Raw genomic sequence first — 13737 nt, 5'->3', positions numbered from 1 at the left:
GACAGTTTGAGGCATCATTCTACATGAAGAGTTGTGTGTTATGGCGTGATGCTCACCGGAGACATATGGACAGGCCCTCCGCAGCCGGGACAGAACGCCTGTAGTTGGTGTCCATCCTGGAGATCCTGGCATCGATCCTAGCCAACAGGTCATCAAACTGGGCACTGGTCAGCCTCAAATAACGTTGAAAACAGTCATCTTTCAGGCGCAGCTCCTGGAGAAGGTTGTGGAATTCTCCAAGCTGTGTGTGCCTTCATAGAATGCTGTGGACCCAGACATGGCGGCGGTTTGACCCACAACGTCTCTGGTGCTTCTGCAACAGGTATAAAGCAGAGATCACGTATAATTCTTCCATTATTCCTATGACGAAAACGTTGGAATGAACAGGCAGTAACTACCGGCTTTTATTGGGGCAAACCACTCCCACTCCCCATTTTGCTTCCGTGTTTGCTAGGGGCGAATATTCTCTCCCCAAAAAGACAGACGGGAGGTTATTCGCACGAGTTTGCCAGGCAAATTTTTAGTTCGCGTTTGGTGCGAACGCACCATAAGGCTGTTAATGCTGTGTCTCCTGAGGTTCGCACCGTGGCTCAGGTTAAGAAAATAAGAGTCAGAGGGGACAGGCCTGAGGTTGAGCGAGAGGGTCAGTAAATAGAGGCAGGGGAAGCAGAGGCAGGAGACAGGGAGTACACGCTGGGGAAATGTACGTGCAGGATGGGATTTGATTGGTTTTATAAATTGGACCCTGATGACGGTGATTGGTTGGTGTTTTCCCAGGTTTACTCCGGCTGTAGATAGCAGCTTTTTTTTTACCTCTTTTTTAAGAACACATTATGTATTGATTGACATCAGGACATAAAGATAATTTTAACCAGTATAACAAAAAGTGTATCTAAATCTGACTACCAACCCCAGCTTTAAATGTTTGAATATTAAGTGTCAGTTTACAGTACTGTACCAACTGTAACAATATATAGTTGTACATCTTTTCTATTATTTCATTGGATATAAAACAGTGGATTACATTTGGCTGTCATTTGTTTTAATTGTGTGAAGAGATATATAAACACCATCTTATCAGGCAAACAATAAGCACATTTCACCATTATCTGAGATATACAATCTTACTTAGATTTCAGTTTTTGCAGTGTGCATCCTTAGCTGTATAACTTTTTCTGCAGCAGTTGAATATGTTTCATATTTTTTCATTACCTGAACTCCAATGATGATGGATTCTGTCACCAATGTCTTCATCAATTCTGCAGTGGTCAGAACTATGTTGCACACTCGCTTCCACAAGGGGGCGCTCCGATCAAACGGTTTGAACCATGTTGCTTCACACTGTGTTGGTGAGTGATACACCCAGAACCTCACTGTTCTGCATAGTGAGGTCTTTCTTGTTCAAGTGTCAACTTTCCACCAGGACTTTTCTAAACAACCTGTCATAAGACAAATACTGACAAGGCTATGAACTCTTCTTGGATGGTGGCAAAGCTGGAAGACAGGCTCTTTAAATAAATACTAAAACATTCTGTATGATGAGTAGTGAATATTCCCTGCTCTTAATCCAGGAAAAAATACATCTGATCTCTATGGCCAACAAGCGACCCATACCTGGCGGTCTGCACCTGCTGCCTGCTGTGCTATGGTAGGAAGGTACATACAGCGCTGGCGTTGTACAGAACTTCCATAAGAAGGAATTTTAAAAAGGAAATATCTCGAGGAGGAAAAAAACTGTCAAACCCACGAGCTTAGAACACTGGTTTATTTTCATGTTAGATAGAAAAGAGATTTATCTGACGGAGGACGACATCTAGAACCAAGACAGAGAACAAGAGTGGGACCTGTCATCTGAAACATTCAGTCAACATACAATACTCCACATCGATGTGTGACACTGACTGTGTTGTCTTATTTACTGTATAGTTTGAAAGCCATAAGTCAAGAATTGAAAGAGTCAGCAATAACGAGTGAAATGTCAGAAATATCAGTCCTCGTGGGGCTGCAATGGATATGTTTGGTTGAATACACTTTGGTAGAGGTATGTTAGATGTGTAGGATGGGTGGGTGTGCTTTGGGGTTGGTACTGTGATGTAACGGGGGAGGGGGGAGTTCTCTCTCTCTCCCCCATAGAGCGCAGCATGAGCGCTCCGCAGCAAAAGGATGTGTGAGCAGGCAGCGCGCTACTGTAGGGACGGAGTCCACAAACTGCTTAACAAAGAGCAAGCGAAACTTCGAGCCCAAGAAAGCAGCGAGCAGCCGAACCCCGTAGCCAGTCAGGACAGCGAGTCCGCGACGGCAGCGCAGTCCGGAAACAGCGGCGCCCAGCCCGGTGGAATCGACGGGCTCGTCCGCTGGATCGTCACCAAAATGAGCGACAACAAGAACATCTCCAGCCGGGAGTACGCCTCCAGCAAGGAGGAGGTGGCCGTGGCTCAGGAGCAGTTCTTTGCCCCGGAACCGCGGAGAGGCATCTCTGTTATTTTGGATGTGAGTATGTGGACAGCCGTCGGGCAGTGGTTCGCCCTGACAGGTTTTTGGTGGGAGGGTGCTCGAGATGAAGAAAATACTGAGCACAACGTAGGGACCGGTGCAGTGCGCAATTACGCACAATTTACTTTTTAGGCTTGCAGGTCAAGCTTCGCAGGAGCTTATATCTCCCTGGTTATCTCACTAGTTGGTAAGGTAGTCACAACCCTCTGAGTGCCGAAATATCTTCTATCAGAAATATATCTTCTTTTCTGCATCCTTGTGGAAAAAAACACTTCTGGACTTAGCTCGGCTTGATTACTTAGTTTGAGTACTTGTTTGCTATACCAACAGAGAAGCCAGAGTACAGGTGAGTGCAGATGCCCACTGAGGACTTTTTGTTTCACGGTCCGTTCAGAGAAAGTCCGACGCGCAGCACCCCACTCAGAAGCACAGCAGCTACACTCACAGTAAAACAGCACGGGTTGCCTCAGTAAGATTCTTTATAAGAACGTCGTGAAAGACGGTTTCTTCACACACTTAAAATATTAATGGAATCATTTCACAACAATATCTTTTTAGTCATCAAGGGGATTCAAAATCCCGACCTCCTGTTATCTCACATGGAGGCAAGTGAAAAAGCGTTCCTGCATTGTAAGGTGTCTTACCCTCCGAGTACCAAATGAGCATCGTCAAATCGATGTAGGTCAGTCCATCAATTCTACTGGGTCAATTTTCTCCATTGTCCCTCTGAATCTGTCCCCTGGGGATGAGCAGATGCTGCTTTTAAAGGGAAGAAAACAACAAAAAGTTCTGTTTCAGCAGACCCTGAGTGACCCAAATAGCCTGAAGTCACAGAAGAGCTTTATGGAAATCTAATTCTGATCAACACCAGAGGGCCACTGTATCCTAGTTCCCCAGTAAACTAGTTCTGTTTGTGTGTGTTGGTGTGTAGAGGAGGGGATGGGGATGGGCTGCACTCTGCTGCTGGATCTCCTCCTCCCTCTCAGCAGCCTCCTGCTGGAGGATACAGTGCAGCAGGATTTCATCAGCTTTAAGTCAGGACCACTGATGGCTATTGAAGCCGCTTCTGATGTGTGACTGGGGAATTGTTGGTCTTGTTTTATTAGATATGTTTAAATGTGAATTCTGTCTTTTTGCTTTTTTCCAGGAAATGTTGGAAGAATTATCGATAACTAAAACGTCCTGTTAAACACTCTTGTCGTCACACTTGCTCCACCTTGGTTTACAAAGTACCAATATGTGAAGTGTTTAATTGAAAGACAGAAAATTGCATCTCATTGATTTGTTTAGGAGAGGGAATATATTTTTCCATCAACAGTTTATTCTTCCTCATGATTACTTTCTCATCGTTCCAATTATTGATGTCCATAGAAAGACATTTAACCACAAAACTCAGCCTGATTGGTCGATACACAGAGCAAGCTGTGCCTTCTGGCATCATCAGCAGTGAGCTCTTTCTGGCATTTTCTCTCTGGCTCAGTTTCTGCCTCGGCCTGAACTTTGAAATGTTAATGGTTTCTGCCATTTTTCAATATCGTTGACCCAAGCATCATTACCGTGTTGAAAGTGTCCACACCAAAGGGATTAGTGTGTGTGTGTGTGTGTTTGTGTGTGTGTGTGTGTGTGTGTGTGTGTGTGAAGCATTCTCCTCATTACACCGTCTATCCCTGCTTGTTTGTCGTCCTTTGTTGTTTTTGTATTCTCCTTCATCTCAACCCTGATGCACCTTTCCTTCCTTTCCTTCAACTCTTTGGGTCCTGCGTCCTCTGCCCCTGCTTCCTTTCCACCTCTCCTCCGTTCCTCTACATTCTTCCAGTCTCCCCCCTCCTCTCAGCCAGGCCAAGAAAACATCCAATCTTAATAAGGTCATGAGATGGATGCAACATCCCTCCTGCCTCTGTTTCTTTTTTCTGCTGCAGTTTGTTCAGTCGCTTTCTGTTTCTTTCCTTTTCTGTCTCTCTATTTCTTCTTTCAATGTGTTTCTGTTACAACTCTTTACACACACACACACACGCACACATACAAAAAAATCCTCCTAACTTCAACCCTTCCCCTCCTCCTCTAGGCTTGTCTGTCTCCAGCAGCTCTGGAGTTGGCTGTTTTCTACAGAGTTGAGTGCACCCCAGGGTGCAGCTGGAGAACAGAACAATGCTGAACAGCTTGTCATTTGAAATGTTGTGCGTTTCAGCAGCTAATGATTTTCATTCTGGCTCGTTCAGATGGCTGCAGTCACTTTCTGAATGCATCAAGCACTAAACCAGCATTCAACTTTTACAGTAAAGACCATGAGACCAGCTGACGTACTTTTATTCACAGTTTTGTCAACGGAAAAAGTCCAAGTTGTTTAATTGAGCTCATTTGATTTATTCAACCGTCAGTCCACGACTCAACAATCTTCAGTTTTTTACCACACAAGATGAGAATAACTCAAAATCCTCTCATCTCAGAGCATCGTTTGCATTGTTGCCTGAAGACTCAAACAATTAATCAATCATCAGAATAGGTGCAGATTGATTTTTTTCCCGGTTGACCGTATTTTCAGCCCTTTATATTATTAACCCTTTAAACTGGATAAATTAATCAGGCCATCTGTGCATTTCCATTATTTTTCCTTATTTTGTCCCCCCATTTTTCATATCCCAAGAATCTGCACAGCCTGAAGATCATGTAGGTTTAATCAGCACTGTAAAATGTAAAGATGCGTGATATTAAAGGTGACATATCACACTTTTTTCATCAACATATATTGGTCTAAGAGGTCCTCAAAACATGTCTTTAAAGTTTATGCTCAAAAAAACACTTCGAAATCAGATTTTGGTCTGCCTGAAAAACCCTCTTCTACAGTCCTCCTCAGAACACTCTGTTTTCTCTCTGACCACGCCCCCTCAGGAAGTGGATGTGGCCTCGTCTCTCCAGCACGTTGATCTAATGTTTACATGTTGGCTGAATATACACAGCTGCTCACAGACCCGCGTTACTTCAACCCTCTGAATCTGATCCAGAATCTGATCCTGATGGAGAGGCGCCTGCAGCAGGACCTTTCTGAACCATTGGTCACAGATTTAGTGTTTCTTGTTGTTTTATTTGTCAGTATGTAGACGTGTGTCTTGGTACACAGTGACGAACATGTAGCTATGTGGCTATGCTAACTAGCGCTAGCACTTATCCATGATAAATAAAAGTCATCCACTAGATCTTCAAATCTGCAGACGTGGGGAGTAAAACCGACCTTTGTGTTTATTAAGACAGCCTACAACTAGCATGCCTCCCTCCTAAGCTCCTTGTTAGCACACGTGTGCAGGGAATGAAAAACGGAGGAGGAGTTGAGTTGTATTTTATACAGTCTATGGGCTGAACAAGCTCCGAGCTCTGACTCCGTGACAGACTGGATGTCGTTGTGACGTAACAAAAACACGGAAGTCTGAAACGGCTGGTTTCAGCACACATTTACAGAAAGGTGGAGAAATCAGAACAGAGGCAGAATGGATTTTTTTCATTATCGGGGGGTTTGTAGACATGCCAGGGAAACATATTTCAGGTAGAGAACCATTAAAAAGTCCATTTTGCATGATATGTCACCTTTAAATAAATGGCAGAGTAGAGTTAGGGGCCTAAGGATTCAAAATAAAGTTTAGGTTCATTTTTCATAAGTGTCACTAAAATGCAAATATAATATAATACTTGTTTCAATTCAGACAGAAGATGCCATTAACAAAGAAACTCAAGTGTTCCTCTCATTGTTAAACTGCGCTTGCAGAGAGGAAGTTTCAAATAGCAGCAGCTTGATAGACTGTGGTGGATTAGAGGTGCCGCTGCAAGTGCAAACAGTAAAGTGCTGTGGAATGATCTGCAGAAACACTCCACCAGCTGCACGACAGTGGCTTTCATTCAGCTGTGATAATGACAAATAACGCACTTAGCGCGCACACATACGCATGAAAACACGGTACATGCTTATGTTACACAGTGGAAAACTCAAAAAGCAGAAAGGTGGAGAAATCAGAACAGAGGCAGAATGGATTTTTTTCATTATCGGGGGGTTTGTAGACATGCCAGGGACACATATTTCAGGTAGAGAACCATTAAAAAGTCAATTTTGCATGATATGTCACCTTTAACGTCTGAAATTCAGTTTAAGATTTTCATCCAATGAGGAAAAGTTGATTTGGAGAAATATGATCGCTCCCCTTCACGTTGTCAGTACATGAAGCTGCATTTTGACCAGCTGGGGAGTCTTTTGAGACTTCTCATGTTATCCTTGCAATATGTCAGACTTAGATCAAATTGAGGTTAATAGTCATATACATATCTGGTTCAGAGGTGATTATAAACAGAGATGAGCCCCTGAGGGACATGTCAATCTGAGGTAGTCCCTCCCTACAGCACACCCTGCTTCAGGGAGGAGTTTTCCTCATTGACTTTAAACAATCTGACTTCTTCTTGCAATCAACACAACCTCATGCTGACCATCAGATAGAAATACAAGCTATTGATGCTTTTGTTTTGGCTTTCCTTCCACTTACACACAAACAAAAAGTCCGGTCTTTTGAGTGAGAAGAGAAGGGATTATGGAATTTGGTTGGCTAAGTTTAAGATCCTCAAACCCAATCCTGTTCCTACATCTCATTCATCCCCTGCTGGTTAGAAAAGGTTGATAACAGTCGTCGGTTTTATCCTTCATGAGAACACTTACTGCAACAAGAGGAGTGTTGACAGGTCGTCTCTGAAGAAGATAACAATCATCCCTACTTCGGTTTGATGATTTTCTCTTTCGCATCCCTCTTTCTGTCTTGTGTCACTTCATCTCTTTCATGTCATGGTGATGTTTTCTGAAGGCTGTTTTGAGTGGGAACGGTTTATATCATACTCTCAAACACTGATGAAAAAACACACCTGCCTCTTTTTGATCTTTGAAAAGAAAGAACACAGTAAGCTTTCAGTTAGCTCCCAGAGTTATGTGTCTGCATAAATGCATAAGATGTGTTGCACCAGTATACAGCATGTTATCAGTTCAACCTAAGTTCAGCTTATAACAGGGATGGGGCAGGATGTTCGACGGCTGGAATAAACAGTACGTTCACTTATTAGAAATCGAACAGTTAAAATGAATATTGTCTCCTTTTAAAGGTACAACTTTTCATCGTTTTCACCAGTGCCTGGTTGTTATACGGTATCCCGCCAGCAGGTGGCTATAAAGCTTCTTAAAGCTGTTTGCTAACCGCATTAAAGCTAGGGTCGGTAGTCTTTGAAAACTAGCATGAATTTGAATGTAGCATGTCTTCAGGACTCCGTCTAACCCCTCCCCCCTTCCCAACGGAGCTCCTCCAAAACGACGCCCCCGCTCACATGCACGAGCGCCGCTGATTCTCGACCATATGATCGTGACTGATTCAAAACCGGTCCTCATCAAAACATTCTCATAGTGAAAGTTAAAAACACAAATAAACATGGCTGCTGTTAGCACTCACAACTGTCATGCTAGCATTATCCAGTTGTACCGGTGACACGATGTCAGGAGAAAAGTTATAACACATATATAATACTGTAACAGTTCTACTGTTTGTTAAACGTGTTCAGTGTAGATGCTCTTAATTCCTACAGTGTTGACAGTCAGTGAAGGCATCAGGAGAGGTGTAGAGTGTGTGAGCGGGAGAGAGGAGAGACAAGAGGAGAAGTTTTTCATTCATTCAAACATTGATTGTTGTTTTGTTGGTTGGCGTGATCACGGCCGACAGTGACCGGTTAGTAAAGATCAACGTGTTCACGAATCGGCTCGTCATCCCTACAGCGTCCGGACGGACGCTACAATACATCTACATTTCTGTAGGACTTACTAAATGTCATTAATTCTTCTGCTTGTCAGAGCCCCCGTGGTGAGAGCTTTTTAGACTCTGATCCGGACTACAGTCCTGAGCAAAGCACCTCATCGGGTCAGAGGGGACAGGCCTGAGGTCGAGCGAGAGGGGCAGTCAGTAGAGTCAGGGGAAGCAGAGGCAGGGGACGGGGAGTGAACGCCGGGGAAATGTACACGCAGGAGGCGGGCAGAACAACAGGACGGGATTTGATTGGTCTAAAATTTCGGGACCCAAATGACGGTGATTGGTTGGTGTTTTCCCAGGTTTACTCCGGCTGTAGATAGCAGCTTTTTTTGACCTCTTTTTTAAGAACACATTATGTATTGATTACCATCAGGACATAAAGATCATTTTAACCAGTATAACAAAAAGTGGATCTAAATCTGACTACCAACCCCAGCTTTAAGTAACAGGACAAGAATGCTACCTGCATTTAATAGCAAAAGAAGAAAACATTAGCAATAGGTTCTGGAAATAGGTGTGAAGAGGTATAAGATTCAGAAATGAAGCTAATCGCAGAGTCTGAGTATGGTTGTAAAATGTAAACATGCACGCCACGCTGCAGTGTCACAGAAACACTGGCATAAAGGTTGAGACAGATATTGACAGTGCCCGCTACTAGCACCTCATCCCCGTGCTGGTTAAAATACAATGACAAATACGTGCCAGATAGATGCCAGTGATTATCGAATATTATTTTGGCTTGAATTACTCATCCCTGGCTAATAATCGACCCAAAATGAAAGTTTCACTTATTGAGAAACACAAGCTGTTTTTACAGGAGTTGCAACAGCTGTGAAACACTTCCAGATCTTTGCATCCCTGCGTTGTTCCACCTAGAATCCACTTTATAATCACCCTTCAGAAATCAAACGTTCATGAACACATTAGAAAACTTGGAGCCTCATGAGAATGTCACAGATGGGTTGAACATAAGCTCTCTTTGTAACGTTAAAAACCTGAACTTATCCAAGGACTATGCCACTAGCCTGTCTGTACATTAAAAAAAGCAAAGTTCCTCAATTAAACTATTTTCTGATTGAACTTTTTTGAAGTGTTCTGAATGGATCCAAACTTCAATAGCTTTTGTACCTTGTACTATTTACAAGGCTATGATAAGCTGGATCTGTGTGCAGATCCCTGCGATGATACTAACTGCACTGTCGTCTTTTCTTTTCACAGATATTCAGAAGAGCTGACAAAGATGGTGAGTGAATTTATTCACTATGTTATTTGCTGTCTGCAGAAAACTCAGAGCTGCTTTAAAAAGACATTAATGTTGTGTTTTTTAAAAAACAATAGGTCATGTCTGATTCAAACAAGTGATGGTACAATAAAGGGATGCATTTTGATAAGCATATAGATTACATACATTTTTCGGCAGTTTAACGAACAGGCAATCAATGGACATTTTGTGAAGCACTTCTGGTTTCTTACTTCCTGTCAATGGTAAATGCAGGTAACTTAACCCATTCAAAGCCCACAGAGCAGCAATATGTCTTTACGGAAAACGAAGAGTGTGTGTGCCGTCAGAGGTTGTCATAATAGCCGGTACCAATGAAAAAAGTTCCTAGAAGATGAGTGTTACGATCCCCGACCGTGCATTAGAGCTGAATGTGGAAGTGAAGCACCATACGACAGGGCTGCCAACTTTGAGTTTCTGGCTGGAGTGAGATTTTTATGACATGGACCTTATCACATGTACTAGCACTTAATCACGTGCACTTATTTCGATCACATGATTTAAACAAAGACTGTATAAATTAGGATTTAACATAAGAATGATCAGTAGTGTACTCAGGCTGTGTGAGGGGTGAGGAAAATAGAAGAGCATCTCCATTCAGCCCCTTATACTGAATAGCATAACACTTATTACCCTGCATTCTGGTGAATATTTGTGTGATCATTTGTGTAGGAAATTGAGTAGTTCAGTATTAATCAGCCTGAAAAAAAAATCAAACACTTTCTGGTTTGTTAAGTTAACTCCCAAACCTGTGTCAGTCAGGGGTCCTGATCATTCAGGTAGAGATAACATGGATAGTTTAGCTAGGATAAGGGATGCTTGTAGTTACACTGAAGCAAATTCATTGTGTCGCTAGTGTACAGCCTGAGGTCAATATTTGACAGGTAGTGGAAATTTTAAGGTGGAGTATTTTCTGTCACGTTACTCTGCAGGAGCTCACGTCATGTATCAATAAAACCACCCTAAATGTCAAAACCATAACTGACCTTCGTGTTTGTTTCTAAACATCTCTGGTTCATTATTTGCCTCTGACAGAAGCCAATCAGAGTCACAGCTGGGCAGATCAGAATCATATGTTGAGCTGACCGATCAACACAGAGTTATTAAGCCCGCCTCTGTGCAAAGTTACACATCATATTCCTATCAACTCCACCTGACAGCACAGAGTAATTAAATGATCCTTGTGAGTAATTTCAGGACACTTCTTCATGTCATGCTCCCAGGCTCTTATACTTGATTTAACTTTTAAAATATTCCCAAGATGTTTTGAAGATATTTTTCAAGCTACGTTATGATGAATATTATGAACCGGATGTCGGGCACAAAACGCAGAAGTACAGAATAGCTTTACTTCCTCATTCAAAATAATGTGAATAGTTTTGATTTATTTTAAATCTTTATTTAAAACTAACATTAAGCAGTTACATTTGATACGCCTCATTTCTCTCAGGATGTGCTGCATGTACTCGAGTGGGTGAATATAACTGATGTTTAGACTTCAGTTGTTTGTTGTCATGTCATCCAGACGCGACAGGGCAGTAGATCAACATCATTTTATTATTACTTTCCTTTATTTTCTAACTCTGCTGTCACCTCTCACAGTTTGAGAGCTTCATTCCACTAAGGAGTTTTATAACTTTGTACTGTACATCCTCATTGATGGCAAGGCAAGGCAAGGCAAGGCAGCTTTATTTGTATAGGGCATTTCATACACAAGGGTAACTCAATGTGCTTTACATTAAAACATTAAAAGCATTGGAAACATTCAGACAGGCATAAAAGAACACAGTTAAAATGACAAATATAATTAAACAGAAAAGAAAAGGAAAATTAGAATATATTAAAAATTGCATTAAAATTTTAATTTAAAGTGAGTTAAAATAAGCTAAGATAGGAAGGCAGTGGCAAATAAAAAAGTCTTATTTCAGGGAGTGTGTTCCAGATATGTGGTGCATAATGACTAAACGCTGCTTCACCATGTTTCCTTCTGACTCTTGGGACTGAAAGCAGACCAGTACCTGATGACCTCAGAGGTCCAGATGGTTCATAGTACAAGTAGTAGCAGATCAGCAATGTATTTTGGGCCTAAACCATTCAGTGCTTTATATTCTGTTCGCTGACAGACAGGAAGCCAGTGTACAGATCTAAGAACTGGAGTGATGTGGTCTACTTTTTTGGTCCTTGTTAGGACTCGAGCAGCAGCATTCTGTGTGCAGCCGTCTGATGGACTTTTTAGGGAGTCCTGTAAAGACCCCGTTACAGTAGCCTAGTCTGCTAAAGATAAATGCATGGATGAGTTTTTCTGGACGCCCCTGTACTTATCTCAGCAATAACAAGTTCAAGTGTCTGCATGAAAAGGATTTTACCATTAAATAAGAACCTTAGATAGATAAATAAATTATCATACAGCCTTCGCCGCGCTTTGTCCTCAATCTTACAGCTGGTGTCCAGTGTTTAGCTTCAGCAGGGCAAAGATTCACTCACAGAAACAGGAAAACAACCCGGACCTTCTGGCCTTTCAGGGTTAAGTTTTCAGACGGATGATTGTCCATACAGACCTAAAATTGTATAGAACAGGAAAGTATTTATAGTGAAGGTCTGCTGTCTGATGTGCTGCTGCAGTGTGCAGTATTTTTAGCATGCTCAGGCTTTAAGAGTGTTTCCAAAGAGAAAGTTGATATTGCTGTGTAGCTGTGCAGTTTGTTTCTACCCTTTGGCATCGCATGTGATGCAACTTTCTCTCCCAACATCTTTTCATCTTCTCCACATTGCTGTATCTCTTTTCCCTTTTACATCTCTCCCTCTTCTATCCGCCTTTCCTTTTCCTCCTCACACCTTTTATCCTATCACTGTGCTGTTGACAAAAGAGAATTTAACTAATGAGAAAACAGCCCAAAAAAGCTTTGCCTTCAGAGCAGCCAGATGGCCATTTGCTCCTCCAGTATTTGTTTGTGTGTGTGTGTGTGTGTGTGTGTGTGTGTGTGTGTGTGTGTGTGTGTGTGTGTGTGTGTGTGTGTGTGTGTGTGTGTGTGTGTGTGTGTGTGTGTGTGGGAGTGAGAGAGAGAATGTATGGCGGGGGTATTCTCTGATACCCCGGCTGTTTTCCTCTTTGTCTCAGATTCATTCTTCTCCATCTGTATCTCTGTACAGAAGATATCCCATAAATGTGTGTGCTACCATGGCAGTGTATTGAGTTGTTGCCTCGTCATCCCTCTGGTCTTTGTTTCATCCTTGTTGGCACAATGTGTATTTGTGTGATTACACAATGCACTATTTATCAGCTGAACTTGCTGACCAGCAGGCATGTGCAATTCTTTTTCCGGGTGATATAACCGTCGACAGCATTTCAGGGGATGACTATCTTATCCTGCCCGGAGCAAGAGATGATTGTACCATTACTGCAGGCAGCGACATCCATTGTCAACATTTGAAATGCCTTCACTACCTAATTACCAGATGCTTGGATACAGAAGAAAGTGAAGACACAACAACATTTACATTTTCATTTCCTAATGATCTAAACTCCAGACAGACCGGTTTCACCAGGGATCAAGCAGCTCTCTCTTTGTGGCGAAAGCTGTAGGATTGTGTGTGACTCTGTAGTAACAATCTTTGCAGTGATTTGATTAATCCACTAGTCCTGGAAGCACGCAGCTGCAAACTGTCGTTAAAGAGGTGGATATGACTGCGGTTGGGTGAGGGGCTTGAGAGCAAGAGAAAGGAGAGACTGTTAGTCAGTGCTGAAGATGAAACAATGGTTATTACAAAGAAACGTAGTTATTTGATGTATGGAACGCAAGCTGGTAGGAGAGAACCAGTGAGCGCAAGCTGAAGAAGATCTATTTATATCCTCCTCCTCTCTGCTGGGAGACGACTGGGGAACTGTTTTAATGAGTGAGAGAGGCAGTAGTGAGATGCTAACAGTGAGAGAGGCAGTGGAATTGTTAAGAAGAAAAACGGTGCAGGAGGAAGAGATTGATTCAGGGAGAGGCAGGAGGTGGCAAAGTTTGAGAGGGAGAGGAGGCTTGGAGCAAGGAGAAAGAAAAACAGCGTGAAGAAGGGAGGAAGAGGAGCAAGGAAGGAAGACAGAGTATCACATATCCGACAGCCCGGCAGTAATTGAGTTTTAATTGGCCAAGTTCTGTC

At 42.5% G+C, this 13737-nt stretch overlaps 1 protein-coding gene across 2 annotated transcripts in view; it reads left to right on the top strand.

Moving 5' to 3' along the window:
• Positions 1-1988: 1988 nt before the first annotated feature.
• necab2 (N-terminal EF-hand calcium binding protein 2) overlaps positions 1989-13737 on the top strand; it is a 201238-nt gene continuing 189489 nt past the window's right edge. For both annotated transcript variants that reach the window (XM_034684971.1, XM_034684970.1), the window contains exons 1-2: positions 1989-2490; positions 9531-9555. In XM_034684971.1, coding sequence (XP_034540862.1) covers positions 2164-2490; positions 9531-9555 — 352 coding nt within the window. In that variant the 5' untranslated portion in view covers positions 1989-2163. The remainder of the gene's footprint in view (positions 2491-9530; positions 9556-13737) is intronic.

The sequence above is a fragment of the Notolabrus celidotus genome, chromosome 6 (assembly GCF_009762535.1).
Source record: "Notolabrus celidotus isolate fNotCel1 chromosome 6, fNotCel1.pri, whole genome shotgun sequence".
Lineage (NCBI taxonomy): Eukaryota > Metazoa > Chordata > Actinopteri > Labriformes > Labridae > Notolabrus > Notolabrus celidotus.
The sequence above is the reverse complement of the archived record's forward strand: the minus strand, read 5'-3'. Positions and strand labels throughout refer to the sequence as shown.